Source organism: Onychomys torridus, chromosome 1 (assembly GCF_903995425.1).
Source record: "Onychomys torridus chromosome 1, mOncTor1.1, whole genome shotgun sequence".
NCBI classification, from domain to species: Eukaryota; Metazoa; Chordata; class Mammalia; order Rodentia; family Cricetidae; genus Onychomys; species Onychomys torridus.
Genome location: NC_050443.1, coordinates 46,402,049 through 46,416,627, shown reverse-complemented (window position 1 = coordinate 46,416,627; position 14,579 = coordinate 46,402,049). Strand labels below are relative to the sequence as shown.

The following is a 14,579-nucleotide window of genomic DNA, read 5'->3' as shown; positions in this document are numbered from 1 at the left end:
CTAGGAAAAAGAACATGATTAAAGTGAACCTGATCAATTATCTGGGTCCTGAGACACACAGATGGAGGAGGAAGCCTCACTTGCCTCCAGCCAGCTTTGTAAAGTCCTCGATCAGGACAATGGCATACATGATGTAATGGTGTGCTGGATTTCATTTGTTCCCACCTACCTCAAATACTAAACTTTCTAGTAAAACTATCTAGTACTAACACAGTTCTGTTCAGTCCAGACTAATAAAGTGCATGCTCAGCAGCCTCCATTACTCAAATGCTGTAGCACAGCCTAGGCCTGGGTTCCAAACATAAGCTACTTTTAGTAAAAAAAAAATTGCAATTAGAAGTTACCCCAGGCCACCAGCCTTGTCATCACTGGGACTGTTGACCAAGATGGAGTCTCATCCAGCAAGAGGACTCAATGTGCTACGGATAACAGGAATGCTTTTTCTTTGGTCCTAGGGGTCTTGCACAGTCTTAGCACTGTGCCATCAAGCCAGGGTCCCAGCCAAAAGGAGCAAGCACTTCATCTGTCTTATCAGCAACAGGGGCCAATGCATTAACAGAAGGGCTGTGGGAGCAGTACAGGCAGCCTCACTGAGGACACTGCTAACCAGACTCCAATCCAGCATGGGATGAAACCGAATTTAAGCCTAGGGTTCAGAAGCCCCGGTTCCCTCCATTCTCCTCAGCAAGACCCTTGGGGCCACAGTTCCTCTGTACCTCAGGTATCTGGTATATGCCTTACAAGAATAGTTAGTTATCAGCCGTCAATGAATAGCATCCAGGACTATTTAATATGCTGGTCACATTCAGAATTACCAAAGGAGTTTGCAAAACGGTAACCAGGGCCTGGGAAGATGGTTCAGTGCAAGCTTCAGTACCTGTGTTCCAATCTCCACCACCCAGGTAAAAAGCTGGTCTGTCCAAATGCATGCCCACAAACCTAGTACTGTGGGGTAGAGATAGGAAGACTACTGGAACTGGCTGGCTGCCAGCCTACCTCCAGGCTCAGAGAGAAACACTGTTCTCAAGGGGACAAGGCAGAGTAGGCAAACCAAGGAACTGATATTTAGCAATAAAAAAATCTTTCCCAGAGAAGGAGTACAGTTAAGATAACTAGATGCTAAGAAAAGTGTGCCTAACCTGCTTCTCAGAGAAGCCATGGCCCTGTGCTTCTGTCCCACAGGCTGCAAGACTATTTTACTCATGCCTAGCACTGAGGATTAGTCTCATTCCTATCTAGAATTTTTCAAATCATTTTAAACTTATTTGTTAGATGCTCATGTGTGTTTAATTAAAAAGGTCAAAAGAGGGTTGGGGATTTAGCTCAGTGGTAGACCACATGCCTAGCCTTAAGCGCAAGGGCCTGAGTTCGATCCTCAGCTCAAAAAAAAAAAAAAAAAAGGCCAAAGGATATGCCTATTTGTCTACTCCTAAAGCCTGCCTGCCTTTACAAAGAATCTGTAACATTTCTTAATTGGAAGTAATGTTTATTCAGAAAAACCATCCGTACCTCTAGTTTTGCACACTAGAGTCAGCAGAGAAGGCGCCTCTGTTGAGGAAATGCCTCTGTGGGATACAGCTATAAGGCATTTTCTCAATTAGTGGGCAATGGGGAAGGCCCAGTCCAAGGTGGGTGGTGCCACCCCTGGACTGAGTTCTCTAAGAAAACAGGCTGAGCCAGGGGAAGCAAGTCAGTAAGCAGCTCTTCTCCATGGCCTCTGCATCAGCTCCTGCCTCCGGGAACCTGCTGTTTCGAGTTCCTGTCCTGACTTCCTTCATTGATGAACAGCAATATAGAAGTGTAAGACAAATAAACCCTTTCCTTCTCAACTTGCTTTTTGGTCAATGGTATTTTGTCACAGCAATAGAAACTCTAATTAAGATACTCCCCAACTTCCAACTTGAACAGGTCCTTACACTTCACTGCAAACACACAAGAACAGACAAGTTGACAGCACAGAAAGTGGCCTTTATTTTACCATTTGTAGAAAACTGGCATTTAGATTCCAAGGTTCATATTAAAAAATTATCAGCAGTAGTTCTGAGCATTCAGCAAGGCTGACAGATTCTATGTTGCTCCCACAACATAGGCTGTTACTCCATGCTCAAAAAGCAAGACTTGTCTCTAGAGTCTGTGCTACAGAGCTCAGGACCCATTTGTGACTGTGTCTTCTTCCATCTCTTCTTCGCCATCATCACTTGGTCCTGAAAAAAAACCAACAAAAGCAGAAGGCATGTCAATTCTGTACAGTCTGTCCACTCATCAGACACATGCACATTAGTAAAGCGAATACACACACATACAAGGGCAATGAGTGAAACTGGTAGGAATATTCCTGAGAGTAGATGCAAGGAAGAACACCACAGCAAGTAACACCATTACTTGGCCGCTTTGCTGAGGCACCAGCAGGTTTTCCCCACCACTGGCACACCAGTGCAAATGCTACTAAACGGGAAAAGCAAACACCCTGGAGTTATCACAGAAATAATTTACCTTCATGTCCCCAGGGCCATATAACAATGCCACCTATCTTAAAAATATCATATAGCCTCTCCCTCAGAAGCTATTGGCAGCCATTTTCTTTAGAAGCGCTGTCACTGTAAGTTGCCCTTGCTCCAATAAACACCCCTGCCTCACACTCATGCAAGCACCATGACTAGACTCAACAGGTCATAAAACTAAAAAACAAAACAGCTCAAAGATAAAGATCCTTGAAAAGTCGTGGTAGTGATCCCTAGGGACACTTATACCAAAATTTTCAGTATGTTATTTGAATAATGTATCTTGAGTGCTCAACATGCTATTTGACACAAACTTGACATTCAAACATTACACCAGTTAACACCTACCCAAAACTTGCCTTCTGCTAAGTGCAATTATCACAATCCTCTCCCAAACCTTTTGATGATAGTACTTATCTTAAATTTAAAGATGAAAATACTTGCCTAATATGAAGAAGCCTGCCCAAAGACAGTACTAGTCAGGCTCTATACATAGTCCGTGAAGCTAACCACTAAATTACCACATACAGCCATACCTTTATAGGGATCTGTGTTCTAGGAATTTTATCATTGGAGATTTTGTTTTGTGAAGATGAACATGATACACAAACTAGATGGTATAAGCTATTCAACTATCTATCTGGTAAAGGCAATTATTTTTTCTAAACTATGAACCTAGACAACATGTCACTGTTCTCAATAATGTAGACAACTGTAAAACAAAGGTAAGTACCTGTGCATCTATATGTGTGTAAACATAGACAACATACAGTAAAAATATCAGGTTGGGCGGTGGTGGTGCACACCTTTAATCCCAGTGCTTGGGAGGCAGAGGCAGGTGGATCTCTGTGAGCTCAAGGCCAGCCTGATCTACAAAGTGAGTTCCAGGACAGTCAGGACTGTTACACAGAGGAACCCAGTCTTGGGAACCCGTCCCAACGCCCCCAAAACCACAACACAACAAAAAACAGGCAGAACAATTTGTTTTGCTACAACTTGTAAAGACCCCACAAATATCCCAATGGCTTAACTTCATCATCCTGCCTCCCTACTTCTTTCCTTTTTTTGTCGAGAAAGGGTCTTCATGTAGCTGAAGCTGGTCTCAAACTTGTTTTGTAGCCAAGAATGACCTTCAACTCCTGATTCTCTTGCCTCAACCTCCCAAATACGGGGATCCCAGGCCTGTGTTGTCATGCCCACCAGGTATTCCTCTGTAATCATTCCCAATGGGACGTTTTGCAAGGCCACACACAAGAGTTTCTGACCTGATCTGCGCTCTCTGCCAGGTATCTGTCCCGACTGTAGCAAGCCCTTCAGCCTCTCAACCTCTGCCAATGTCGATGCGTTTGCGATGGCATTCTGTAAAACACAGGGAAAGGGAGATGGATGATGACAGCCACCCAGAAGACACGACAGAAAGTCCTAGCAACTTTCCCATAGAATGTCAACCACACAGTTCTGTGTCGGAGGAAGAATTTCACTGGCACATTAAACATCAACCTAGAAGCCGGGCGGTGGTGGCTCACGCCTGTAATCCCAGCACTCAGAAGGCAGAGGCAGGTGGATCAATGTGAGTTCGAGCCTAGCCTGGTCTATAGAGTGAGTTTCAGGACAGCCTCCAAAGCTACAGAGAAACACTGTCTCAAAAATAAAACAAAACAAAAACACAAAACCCAAACAAACAAACAAACAAACAAACAAAAAAACACCCATCAACCTAGAAAACACACCATCAATTTTCAATATTTAGGAAAAGATTCAGGCTCTTATACTGGAGAAGAAGCAATCATTTCACATGCCCTAAAATTCAAGCTAAGTATCTGGAATTCTGTTACTGGAGACTTTAGAATTTTCTACAGATACTCCAACAGGAGTTGTCAACCAGCAGATCCGGGGAAGCAGAGAATCTAAGACTGCACACCAAGGTTACTAAGTGTTCAAAGGAGTCAGTGCATCCCAGGAGAACGAGACACACAGATGCCTTCTATTAGTTCACGCATTTAATTGAGCTCAAAGTCTGGTCAAATAGTAACTTGAGGTAGGTTTTTTCTGAAATAGAAATACCAGAGTCCTAACAACCATGAGACAATGGGATCTACAATGTTGAGAACTAGGCCACACCACTGCCCTGGTCCCATCTCAGCTCTCTCCAGTCTGACAACCCAAACACACACATCCTTACCTTGATGGCTTCTACATCCCCTGCAGATGGCCCACCTTTCTTTTTGTCAGTTGGCAAACCAGCACCTGGATTAAAACTTGGAAGGGAGAATATAACCGTCACAGTCTGACTAGGGCAAACTGCTTCTCTTACTTTCAAGAGCTCTTGAAAGTAATTCAACCAGTGTAGTATCTTATCTTTGTTAACAAACTGATACAAGAACTCTCTCCTTCAGAAACACCACCCGATCCATCTGCTGATGGAGAAAACAGGATGTTTAACACCACATTAAGATGGCAAACCAAAATATATGCTCTGCTAACTAGTAGAAATTTCCCGTGATGCACAGACCACAAACGGCCAGACACCATCATTCAAAGTAATAGACTAAGCACAGACTTGGGTTGAGTCTGGAGGAGGCCACCGCCAGACAACAGTGTTTCTGAAGGGGAGTGGAGTGAAGTTGGGCATCCGTGTCTTACGTTTTGCTTCTCCTGGCAATATCCTTTGCAAGCTGTGCACCCCGTTTGCCCTTGAACATTTTCTCTGCTTCCTGACGCTCCTACAGCGACACCACACACAGAGTTAATGGAAACAGGAATACCACATGCATTTAGATGCATTCCTCAGAAAACACGGAAGAGCATTCTCCTCAAGTACTCTGGGTTGGTAAAAACACCCAAAGCCAACTTTACATTAGGAGACACAGTGGTCCGACCTTCTCAGGCAGAGCTCTCAAACACCCCCCCTAGTCTCAGAGGGACTCCCAAGGGACTCCAGAGAACTAGCACTTCCAACAAAGGAACGCCGTTCTAACAGGCAGAGTGCTCAAAGCTGGATTACACCACACTCCTTGCTGGGACCACATCTAACCCGACAATCCACTGTGTAGTTCTAGCATTTGGCCAACTCTGGAATGGCCAACAACTCCCTACCATAAATCGCTATGAGATAAAAACAAAAACAAAACCCCCACAAGAACAACAAACAACCCTAACTTAATGCTTTCTTTCCCACACATTAAATTTCAAAGTAATGGTAACATTTACTTATTAAGCAACTTTAAAACAATCAGTCATGAAGTATAAAGAAAAGGCCAATTCTGAAATGACTCACAGCCAGTATGCGATACTCACTTTTAGTTTCACTTTCTGAAAGTCCAGTACTCTGACTTGTGGAACTTTATAGATGACATAAAGTCGGTAATGCTTCTTATTTGTTACAGGATTTCTTAGGATGCTATAAAAAAGGGACAGTGACAGTCACACTCACAGCATTCCATCTGAGAGAGTCATCTGAAAGTGTAACGACTGTCAATCAAGAGGAAGTACACCATTCTTCCTACTTTACTGTCACAAATAACACACAATATCCAGGAAGAGCTGTTTAGTGCAGCCTGATGGCGTTATTTAAGGGCTTTATTATTACAACAAGCCATTTCCATACCTTAGATATGTCAGTGATTTGAGAGACGCCAAAGGATCCAGATCACCCTATAAAATAAGGGTCAAAGTAAGAACAAGACTGATAGACACGCTACTATTCTGGTATTTTGAAATGACAAGTATCTTTGAAACAAGTATCCACATTATCTTTTACTTATTTTTTTTACTGCCCTGGCACCTAGTCCAAAACTAATACAACACAGTTGCCTAAATATCTTTCACCTAATAAGCTGATAAATATATTCTAGCTTCTTTAAGTCTTGGTAGTAACAGCACCTATTTCAATAGAAGACAAAAAAAAAAAATTGATTTCCTATAGCAATCTCAAAATGGCTCCTAAGCAATGACTCAAAAATGAAGCCAACGCCAACATCGGTGATTTACTTGGAGTAAGCTATTTGCACAGGAACCTCAAGCCAAGACATCGGTTTAATGTGGGGTTTTTGTTGTTTGAGACAGAATCTCCTAAAGCCTGGGCTGGCCTTGAACTGGCTATGCAGCCTAGGATGATCTTCAATCCTGATCCTCTCAAATGTTGGAATTATGGGTCTATGCCATGACACCTGGTGCAAAATGTCCTTTCTTGTTAGTATATCCCAGGTGGCCTGGGGGAGCTTATTATCTTTGAGAGAAGGCACTGTTAGTTATCTTAGGCCACCCCTGCCCCCATCTCTGCAAAGACAAGGTGAAAAGTATAGTTCAAAAAACTATGGATGCCAGTCATGGGGGCACATGTCTTTATCCCAGCACTCAGGAGGCAGAGCCAGACAGACTCAGTGAGTCTGAGCCACCTATTCTACATAGTGAGTTCTGGCCAACAACCAGGGCTACGTATTCTCAAGTCTTCCCAGACTGTCCTAAAACCATGATGGAACAAAGACAGCAACACTAAAAACCCACCATCCAAAGCTACAAGCAACTAGACAAGGTACTTCCTGGAATCCATGTAGCAGGAATAAGTAGGGACACCAGCTGCAGGGCTTGCACAGCATTTGTGCAGAAAGAAGCAGAGGGAAGGCAAGCAGGTGTGTAATACACCACACAACTCCATAATAACCAACAGATGTTCCGTCTGACAGCAGCTGCCCAAGGAGCTGCACGTTCCAGTAAGTACAGGGAGATCCAGCTAGGGGTGATGAGGCTACAGCACTGTGGATCCTCATGTTGTCTTTGCTCCCATTAGGTCATGGCTGGCCAAACTGTGTCCCTTCTAGAACAAAGCCCTTCACTACAGAAAAATCTGAGAGACCTAAATTGAGTAACTCAGGGGGGACACTGGAGAATAGCATGGATGAAAGCAGGAGCACCCACTTCTACAGCATCCACAGGGCAACTGAAGGATACAGAGAAGGTCAGTGTGGCCTTGGAAATGGATGACATGTACCTTTGTGAAGCGGTTCACAATTTTAAAAAGCAATTGATAAAGAACAGTGGTCTCAGAAAGCAAGCAGCCATCTTCATGCCACCAGAGGGAGCACTAGAGCTTGAAAACTGGCTTACAACCAAGGAGACTCCAAAAGAAATAAAAATGTGTCTGTTATACACGCACAGTACAGAACATACTGACAGCACGCTGATGGGTTTAAGAAAAGAATAGCCAGGCCTGCAGATCAGGACTTAACTAACACCCGAAAGGTTCTAGATTCAGTTTTTGATTCTATAACCTATCACTCAAGGCAGTGACTCCAGAAAGATCCCTTGCTGGGACCTTCTACACCCCAGCTGCATGCTGGTAGAGCACTGGCTTTAAAGATGGGTGTTGTGGCTCATGTCTATAATCTCCGCATTTGGGAGGCTAAGGCAGGAAGACTGTAGTGAGTTCAAGAGCAGCCTAAGCTACATATGGAGTTACAAGTTAGCCTAGGTGACAAAGTTAAGAGACTGTCTCAAAATACAATACAGGCTAATAGTTGATCTAGGTTGCTTACAGAAACTTGATGGACAGTAAGACCTTATTGGTGAAGACACCAAACACTTTCATCACAGGACATGAGAAATCGAGTTGGTACTACTGATCAGGAAGCTTCCTCCCAGCTGGCTAGTTTTCATAGTACCAGAAGTTCTATGCAGGCTGCTGAGGAAAAATGTCATCAACAGTCATACCCAGCTGTGAATACTGTCAGCTCAGTAATGACCACGTGGCAAGATATACCCATGGGTGCAGTGGTGGCACAAATGTTGGGTTATAAACAAGCATTTTCTCATCTGATCGAAGACTCACTTCCACAGGAGGAAATGCACGCCTGGCACAATCAATCTGGCTAAGAACCCAGTTGGGCAGCTCACAGGCCCTAGAGCTGACCCTACTCCTACTACCACCATTATTATTATTATCATTATTATTATAAGTGGACACAGCATCAAACTGCCCTCTAAATATGTATCTTTATCCCCACAGATTAGTATGTAGAAGTTTCTTTGTGGAGTGGATAGTAGTATATGAAGAAATTCCCAACTGGCCAAAGTGTAGAGAATATGTGTTTCTGCAGGGCTGAGCCACAACGGGACATCTATACCATACCTCTTCTCCACAAGGCTCATAGACTATTGAGGAGGAAAGGCAAGTAGAAAGATCAAAAGAGCTAGGGGTGGGGAAAGAGCAGGCAATACAGTGTCTTCTGAACATGGCAGGACCACTGCACTCATGAACTCAGAGCAGCTGTGGTCATCTGCACAAGACTAAGCCAGGCAACATTCCAGCCTGGAGGGGGGGTCTCACAGCACCCACCTCTACCCTAGGAACTTTACACAGCTGGAGCAATTAGCCAAGGGAAGAGTTAGTACTCTTGAAGGGGGGGGCTCCTGGTAAGTCAACCATTCTCCTGTAGATGGCCCCATACCCCAGAGCATATGACCAGCACAAATAGGACATGATGGGTTAAAAGCGAGTGGGAGGGAGCGTGTTGGGCATGGTACCACACTGCAACCCTGCACAACATGGAAGGAAAAGGCAAGTCTCAAAAAAACATCAGAAGCACTAATGATAATGACTGATAAGACTGTATGGGAACTTTCCTACCCAGACATCCAACATGGTCAAAAACCAAAAGGCACACCCAAGGGGACAAAGAGATCTTTGACATACATTATCCAAATGCCTTGCCAATTTCCAGCACAAAAACTAAACCAATTTCCAGCACAAAAAAACAAATCAAAACAACCCAAACCAAAATTAAACAAAAACAAATATTAAAAAACCAAAGGCGGACCGGATGGTGGTGGTGGTGCATGTCTGTAGTCCCAGCACTTGGAAGGCAGAGGCAGGTGAATGGATTTCTGTGAGTTCGAGGCCAGCCTGGTCTACAGAGCTAGTCCAGGACAGGCTCCAAAGCTACAGAGAAACCCTGTCTCGAAAAACAAAACAAAACAAACAAACAAACAAAACAACACACACCAAAGTCAGGTTGGGGATTTACCTCAGTGGTAGAGCGCTTGCCTAGCAAGCGCAAGGTCCTGGGTTTGATCTTCAGCTCAAAACAAAACAAAACAAAACAAAACAAAACAAAACAAAAAACCCAATGGCTTGGAATAGTAAAATAATTATTAAAAAAAAAAAAAAAAAAAGAGAAACTCAGAGATAATATTTTGAGGCAAAAGTATCCTTACCTTTCCCCTTAAATATAGCTTTCTCCATTCAACTTACCAGTTCCACTAGACTGTTGTTGGTGAGGATGAGCTCTGTCAGACAGGGAAGAGCCTGATCAAGTCCCTCACCTATTCGGCTAAAATAAAAATGGAAAGCCTCTCAGTGAAAGTGATAAACAAACTAACATTTATCTCCATCCTTGCAAGTATCTAACACCTCAATGCTAGAAGGCCCCTCTCCATATCCTGTCTCAAGGACAGCAGCAAAGAGGAAGCCTTGTCTGAGGCATAGGGTTGGTGACAGGAATGGGATGACCTTAGAAACCCATGCCTGCTGGGCTTCTTTCCACTGCCAAGTGCTCTAGTGCAGCCCAAAGAAAGGATGAGATCCCAGAATAGACAAAAATTAGCCACTTTACAACTTTTTGTTCGGAAAATTCAAACACCAATGATTCTGCATTCACAGAGCTGGTGTAACACATTCACCCAAAGACAATGTTAATCATGAAAATGGCTTCTCCCTAAAAACACCACTCAGTACTTTTATGTGTATAGGTGTTTTGCCTACATTTATGTCTGCATAACAATTACGTGTTTGGTGCCTGTGGAAGCCAGAAAAGGGCCTTGAATTCCCTGGAACTGGAACTGTGAGTGGCCATGCTGGTCTCTGAACTGGAAAAGGAGCAGTCAGTACTCTTACCCAGAGCCATTTCTCCAGTCCCAGGATGCTTTACTTAATGAAAGCTTCGCTTTCAGCAATCCAAGTCCCTGACAATACTTCCCACAAGAGCTATAGACCCTAACAGAAACATCAGTGCCAGGCATGAGAAATCTTCTTTAATAACTATACTAATATGATTTTTACAGAAAGCTGCACATCTTCAATTCCAGCACCTGACAAGCAGAGGCAGGCAGATCCGGAGTTCGAGGCCAGGCTAGTTTCCATAGGGGTTCTAGGCCAGCCAAGGCTACATAGTGAGACCCTGTGTCAAAAACATAAACAAAACAAATAGGATCTTATTGGGGAATATTATTTTAAGGTGTGTTACTTTTGTTTAACTCTTGAAGCTGTGTTACTGTGCCTGTGTAAACACCTGATGGTCTAATAAAGAACTAAAAGGCCAATAGCAAGGCAGGGGAAAGGATGGAGCTGGCAGGCAGAGAGAGTATATAGGAGAGACCTGGGAGGAGGGATAAATAGCCAGAGAAGGACACTAGGGGGCAGCCACCCAGCTACACAACAAGCCACAGAAAATAAGATTTATAGAAGTAAGAGAATGGAAAAGCCGAGAGACAAAAGACAGATGGGTTAAGTCAAGAAAAGCAGGCAAGAAATAAGCCAAGCTAATGAAAAATAAGCCTCCAAGTGTGATTTATTTGGGAGCTGGGTGGATGGCCCCAAAAGAGCAAAAACAAACACCAACAGGATCTTAATTTCACAGAATCATAGTCTAGAAGCCAACTACAAAAACAAACAAACACCACAAACAAAAAACCAGCAGGATGTATGAAGCATAAACTCTCGGTGAAAAGTACTTTTTATTTTATAAAAGATTTTATTGAGACAGGGTCCCACTATGTAGCACCGATTGGAACTTGCTATGGAGACAAGGATGGCCTGCCTCAGCCTTCCAAGCATTAGGATTAAAGGTGGGCACCACTACACCTCGCCTCTATAAATCTTTTATTATGATGCTTCTGATAACTGCTCTAGAATATGAAATGTACATATAGCAGCATGTTTTAAATTTAAATTCAAAGTTTAGTATCAGCTATGAATATTAAAGATCTGTGAAGAGTGGCAAGTATGGTCAGACCACTGCCCACGTTAATCTCCCAATTTCTTAGGAAAAGTACTCCATTCACTTCCCCCTTTAAGATGAGATAAGGAGCGGCTGGAGAGCCGGCTCAGCAACTGAAGAGAGCTGGCTGCTCTTCCAGAGGACCCAGATTCTAGTCCTAGCACCCATGTGGCAGCTCACAACTGTCTGTAACCCTAGCTCCAGGGGAACTGACACCATCATCTGGCCTCTGAAGGCACCAAGCAGGTAATGTGGTACAGACACACCTACAGGCCAAACACTAATATACATAAAAACTAAAAATACTAATAAAAAAGGAGTACAGTGTCTTCAGGGTACATTGTAACGTCTACTTCAGGGAAGAGAGTATTCTCACTAGCACGCACTCACCAAATTCTGTTGTTGTTCACTAATAATGTTCTCAGTCTTCTCAATAAAGGAAAGCCATCCAGTTTTCTGATCTCATTGTCAGAAAAATCAATAGCATCAAACTGGTCTAAAGTAGCACCTAGATTTTCAATGACAGGAATTTTATATCCTGTAGAGGGAGGAAAAAAACAACATACAACAAGTATTAATATGAATGAAAGGTCCTGAAAACAGGAGTACTTGATGGTAATTAGACTCAAAGTATTCGTTCTAGTAGTATTCGACTGGCAGGGTGCCATGAAGTGTGTGGTTGTACACTAAACTTGAAGAGATTGAAGGAAAGAACAAGAACAGATGAGCATACTTACGAATATTGGGGTCCACTGTTTATAAGAACATCTGCAAGGTAGGTGTTCACACTGTTCCAAGTCCTTAGAGTTATTAGGCTCCACGACAAATTAACACTGCTTGCTGTTAATGCCCAAGCCTCACTTGGACACGGATGACAAGCGTTCTCAACCTTTTGAATAACTCATCAGTATATCCTCATGGTATCCTGACACAGTCTCTTCCCCACCAGCTCCAATTCAGAGCTGAAAATGGTTTATAGACAACCACAAATCACACTGTGAGCACCCCCAAAAATTGTCTAATGGTCAAAATCATCGAGGTAGGTACCAAAGGAAGAAAAGAAAGTTTGGGGTGGGGATTTAGCTTAGTGGTAGAGCGCTTGCCTAGCAAGCACAAGGCCCTAGGTTCAAAAAGTTAATACAAAACTCGGCGGTGATGGAGTACAATAAAATATGGTACCAAAATAAGCATTCTCAAGACTGCATGGTCTTTAGAGATGCAGGAGAGACCAAAAATGAGCCCGGACAGTAAAAGGGTGCTCCTTAACTGGACCTTTGTCTAAGAAAGTTAATTTCAACTAATAACAGCACCAGGATTTCCTGTAGGTCAGCTAGGGATTTTAGCAAATGGCAGAGCATAGTCCCCTAAGACTGTGGTTGCCTCAGGTCAGCTATATAATCTTAACCCCCTTCAAAGCCATCTCCAGAAAATTCGTTGATAATCGCACTTTCAATACTATGTGGGGTTATTTGTTGTTGCTGTTTGTCCTGTTTTATACAAGACAGGAGACCAGGCTGGTCTTGAACTCAGAGATCCCCCTGCCTCTGCCTTCCAAGTGCTGGGATTAAAGGCTACCACCGCCCAGCTAATGCTGGTTTTTGTTGTTTTTGTTTCTCGAGACAGGGTTTCTTTGTGTAGTTTTGGTGCCTGTCCTGGCTCTCGCTCTGTAGACTAGGCTGGCCTGGAACTCAGAGATCCGCCTGATTCTGCCTCCCGAGTGCTGGGATTAAAGGCGTACGCCACTGTCGCCCAGCCTGCGAACACTATTTTTTAAACTAAGCTCTACTCAACAGGTGAGTGTCAACCACGCCTCACATGGAAATGATGATTAAGCCTTGGTCAAACAATTCAATCTTGAAAACACCTTCATAAAAGTGAACTATCAGAGGCTGCGGATCTGGTTCTGTGGGGCGAGTGCTTACCCAGAACGCACAAAATCCTGGGCTCATCCGCAGCACGGTGTAAACATGGGGCACACATCGCCAGCACCCGGAAGTGGAGGCAAGAGGGTCGTAAGTTCGAGATAACCTTAACTACATAGCGGTTTGAAGTCAGCTCTGAGTACACGAGACCCTGTCTCAAAAACAAATGAACACGGTCGAACGGGAATTACTGTATAATTAAGGCAACTCTGACTTATATCTAATCTACTCTCAGTTGTCACATTAACGCATTTGTTAAAACCCAGCCGGTCTCCAATCCTGCATGTACCATTTTTTTATTTTCCCGGTCCTCAAACAGTTCAGGATGCTGAACATGCCGGGCAAAGCCAAACGAGTACGGACCCGGGAAGGAATCGAGGAGGGGTGTCTGCTAGCAGGAAGGGGAAATAGATGGCTCCAAAGGGCCCTGCGGGACCGTCGATCGGAGGCACCGGGGACCGGGGCGGGAGGCCCGGGCCAGGCTCCGGCCTCAGCGCACGCGGCGGGCCGGTTTCTCCCGGGCGCGCGCCGAGCCCAGACACAGCCCGCGCTCCGCCTAACTCACCGCGAAGGTCCAGCTCGCGGTCCCGCACAGCATTGGTGTACTGCGCCGCCTGCTCGATCAGCTCCGCCGTCAGCTTCACCATCCTGCCGCCGCCCGAGTCCCCTCACCTCGGCCACCGGCCTGCGCCTCCCGCCAGTGCCGTGTCCCAGAGTGCACCGCGCCGCGCCGCGCTGCCAGACATCACCAATCGAAGCCGCGCGCGCCTCGGCCATCAGGCTAAAGCAATAGAAGGCGCCGCCGAGCGCTGCGATCGTGGTCTTGGCTTCCAGGTTCTGGGCTGGAGCGTTCCTGGGGAGTGGAGAGCCCAGATCCCAGATATTTGTGGCCAAAAGATAAGAGCACGCGAGAGGCACTCTCTCTCTCTCTCACTTCAGTGCACTTCGAGGGAGGGGTATTTGGGATTGGGCCTTCTCCATCCAACAGGGGACGGTGACTACGTGAAGGCTCCAGGGACTCAGGTCCCCAAGGGCTTGGGCTTCTAGCAGAGACAAGGCTGGGCCAGGCAGCTGAACTGCCTTATGATGGACCACATCCGACCTAGTATGATCGCCTTAAAGCCTCAGGGTGGGCTGGCGGCCTCTAGACATTGAAGTATTCG

General features: G+C 44.7%; 1 protein-coding gene across 1 annotated transcript; it reads right to left on the bottom strand.

Moving 5' to 3' along the window:
* Positions 1 to 1,947: 1,947 nt before the first annotated feature.
* Snrpa1 (small nuclear ribonucleoprotein polypeptide A') lies at positions 1,948 to 14,357 on the bottom strand. Its single transcript, XM_036209407.1, has 9 exons — positions 13,982 to 14,357; positions 11,885 to 12,032; positions 9,751 to 9,829; positions 6,109 to 6,155; positions 5,799 to 5,901; positions 5,145 to 5,224; positions 4,684 to 4,759; positions 3,767 to 3,860; positions 1,948 to 2,204 (listed from the first exon to the last, which is right to left on the bottom strand). Exons 1-9 carry the CDS (start codon positions 14,061 to 14,063, stop codon positions 2,146 to 2,148), a joined length of 768 nt encoding a protein of 255 aa, XP_036065300.1. The 5' UTR covers positions 14,064 to 14,357; the 3' UTR covers positions 1,948 to 2,145.
* Positions 14,358 to 14,579: the final 222 nt, after the last annotated feature.

Excerpts from the sequence above, each read along its gene's own strand:
- Snrpa1 (XM_036209407.1), bottom strand. The coding sequence starts at position 14,063 with ATGGTGAAGCTGACGGCGGAGCTGATCGAGCAGGCGGCGCAGTACACC. Across the intron at positions 12,033-13,981 it reads CCGCGAGCTGGACCTTCGCG|GATATAAAATTCCTGTCATT; the intron begins GTGAGTTAGGCG and ends CTCCCTCTACAG. Across the intron at positions 5,225-5,798 it reads TTCAGAAAGTGAAACTAAAA|GAGCGTCAGGAAGCAGAGAA; the intron begins GTGAGTATCGCA and ends GTGTCGCTGTAG.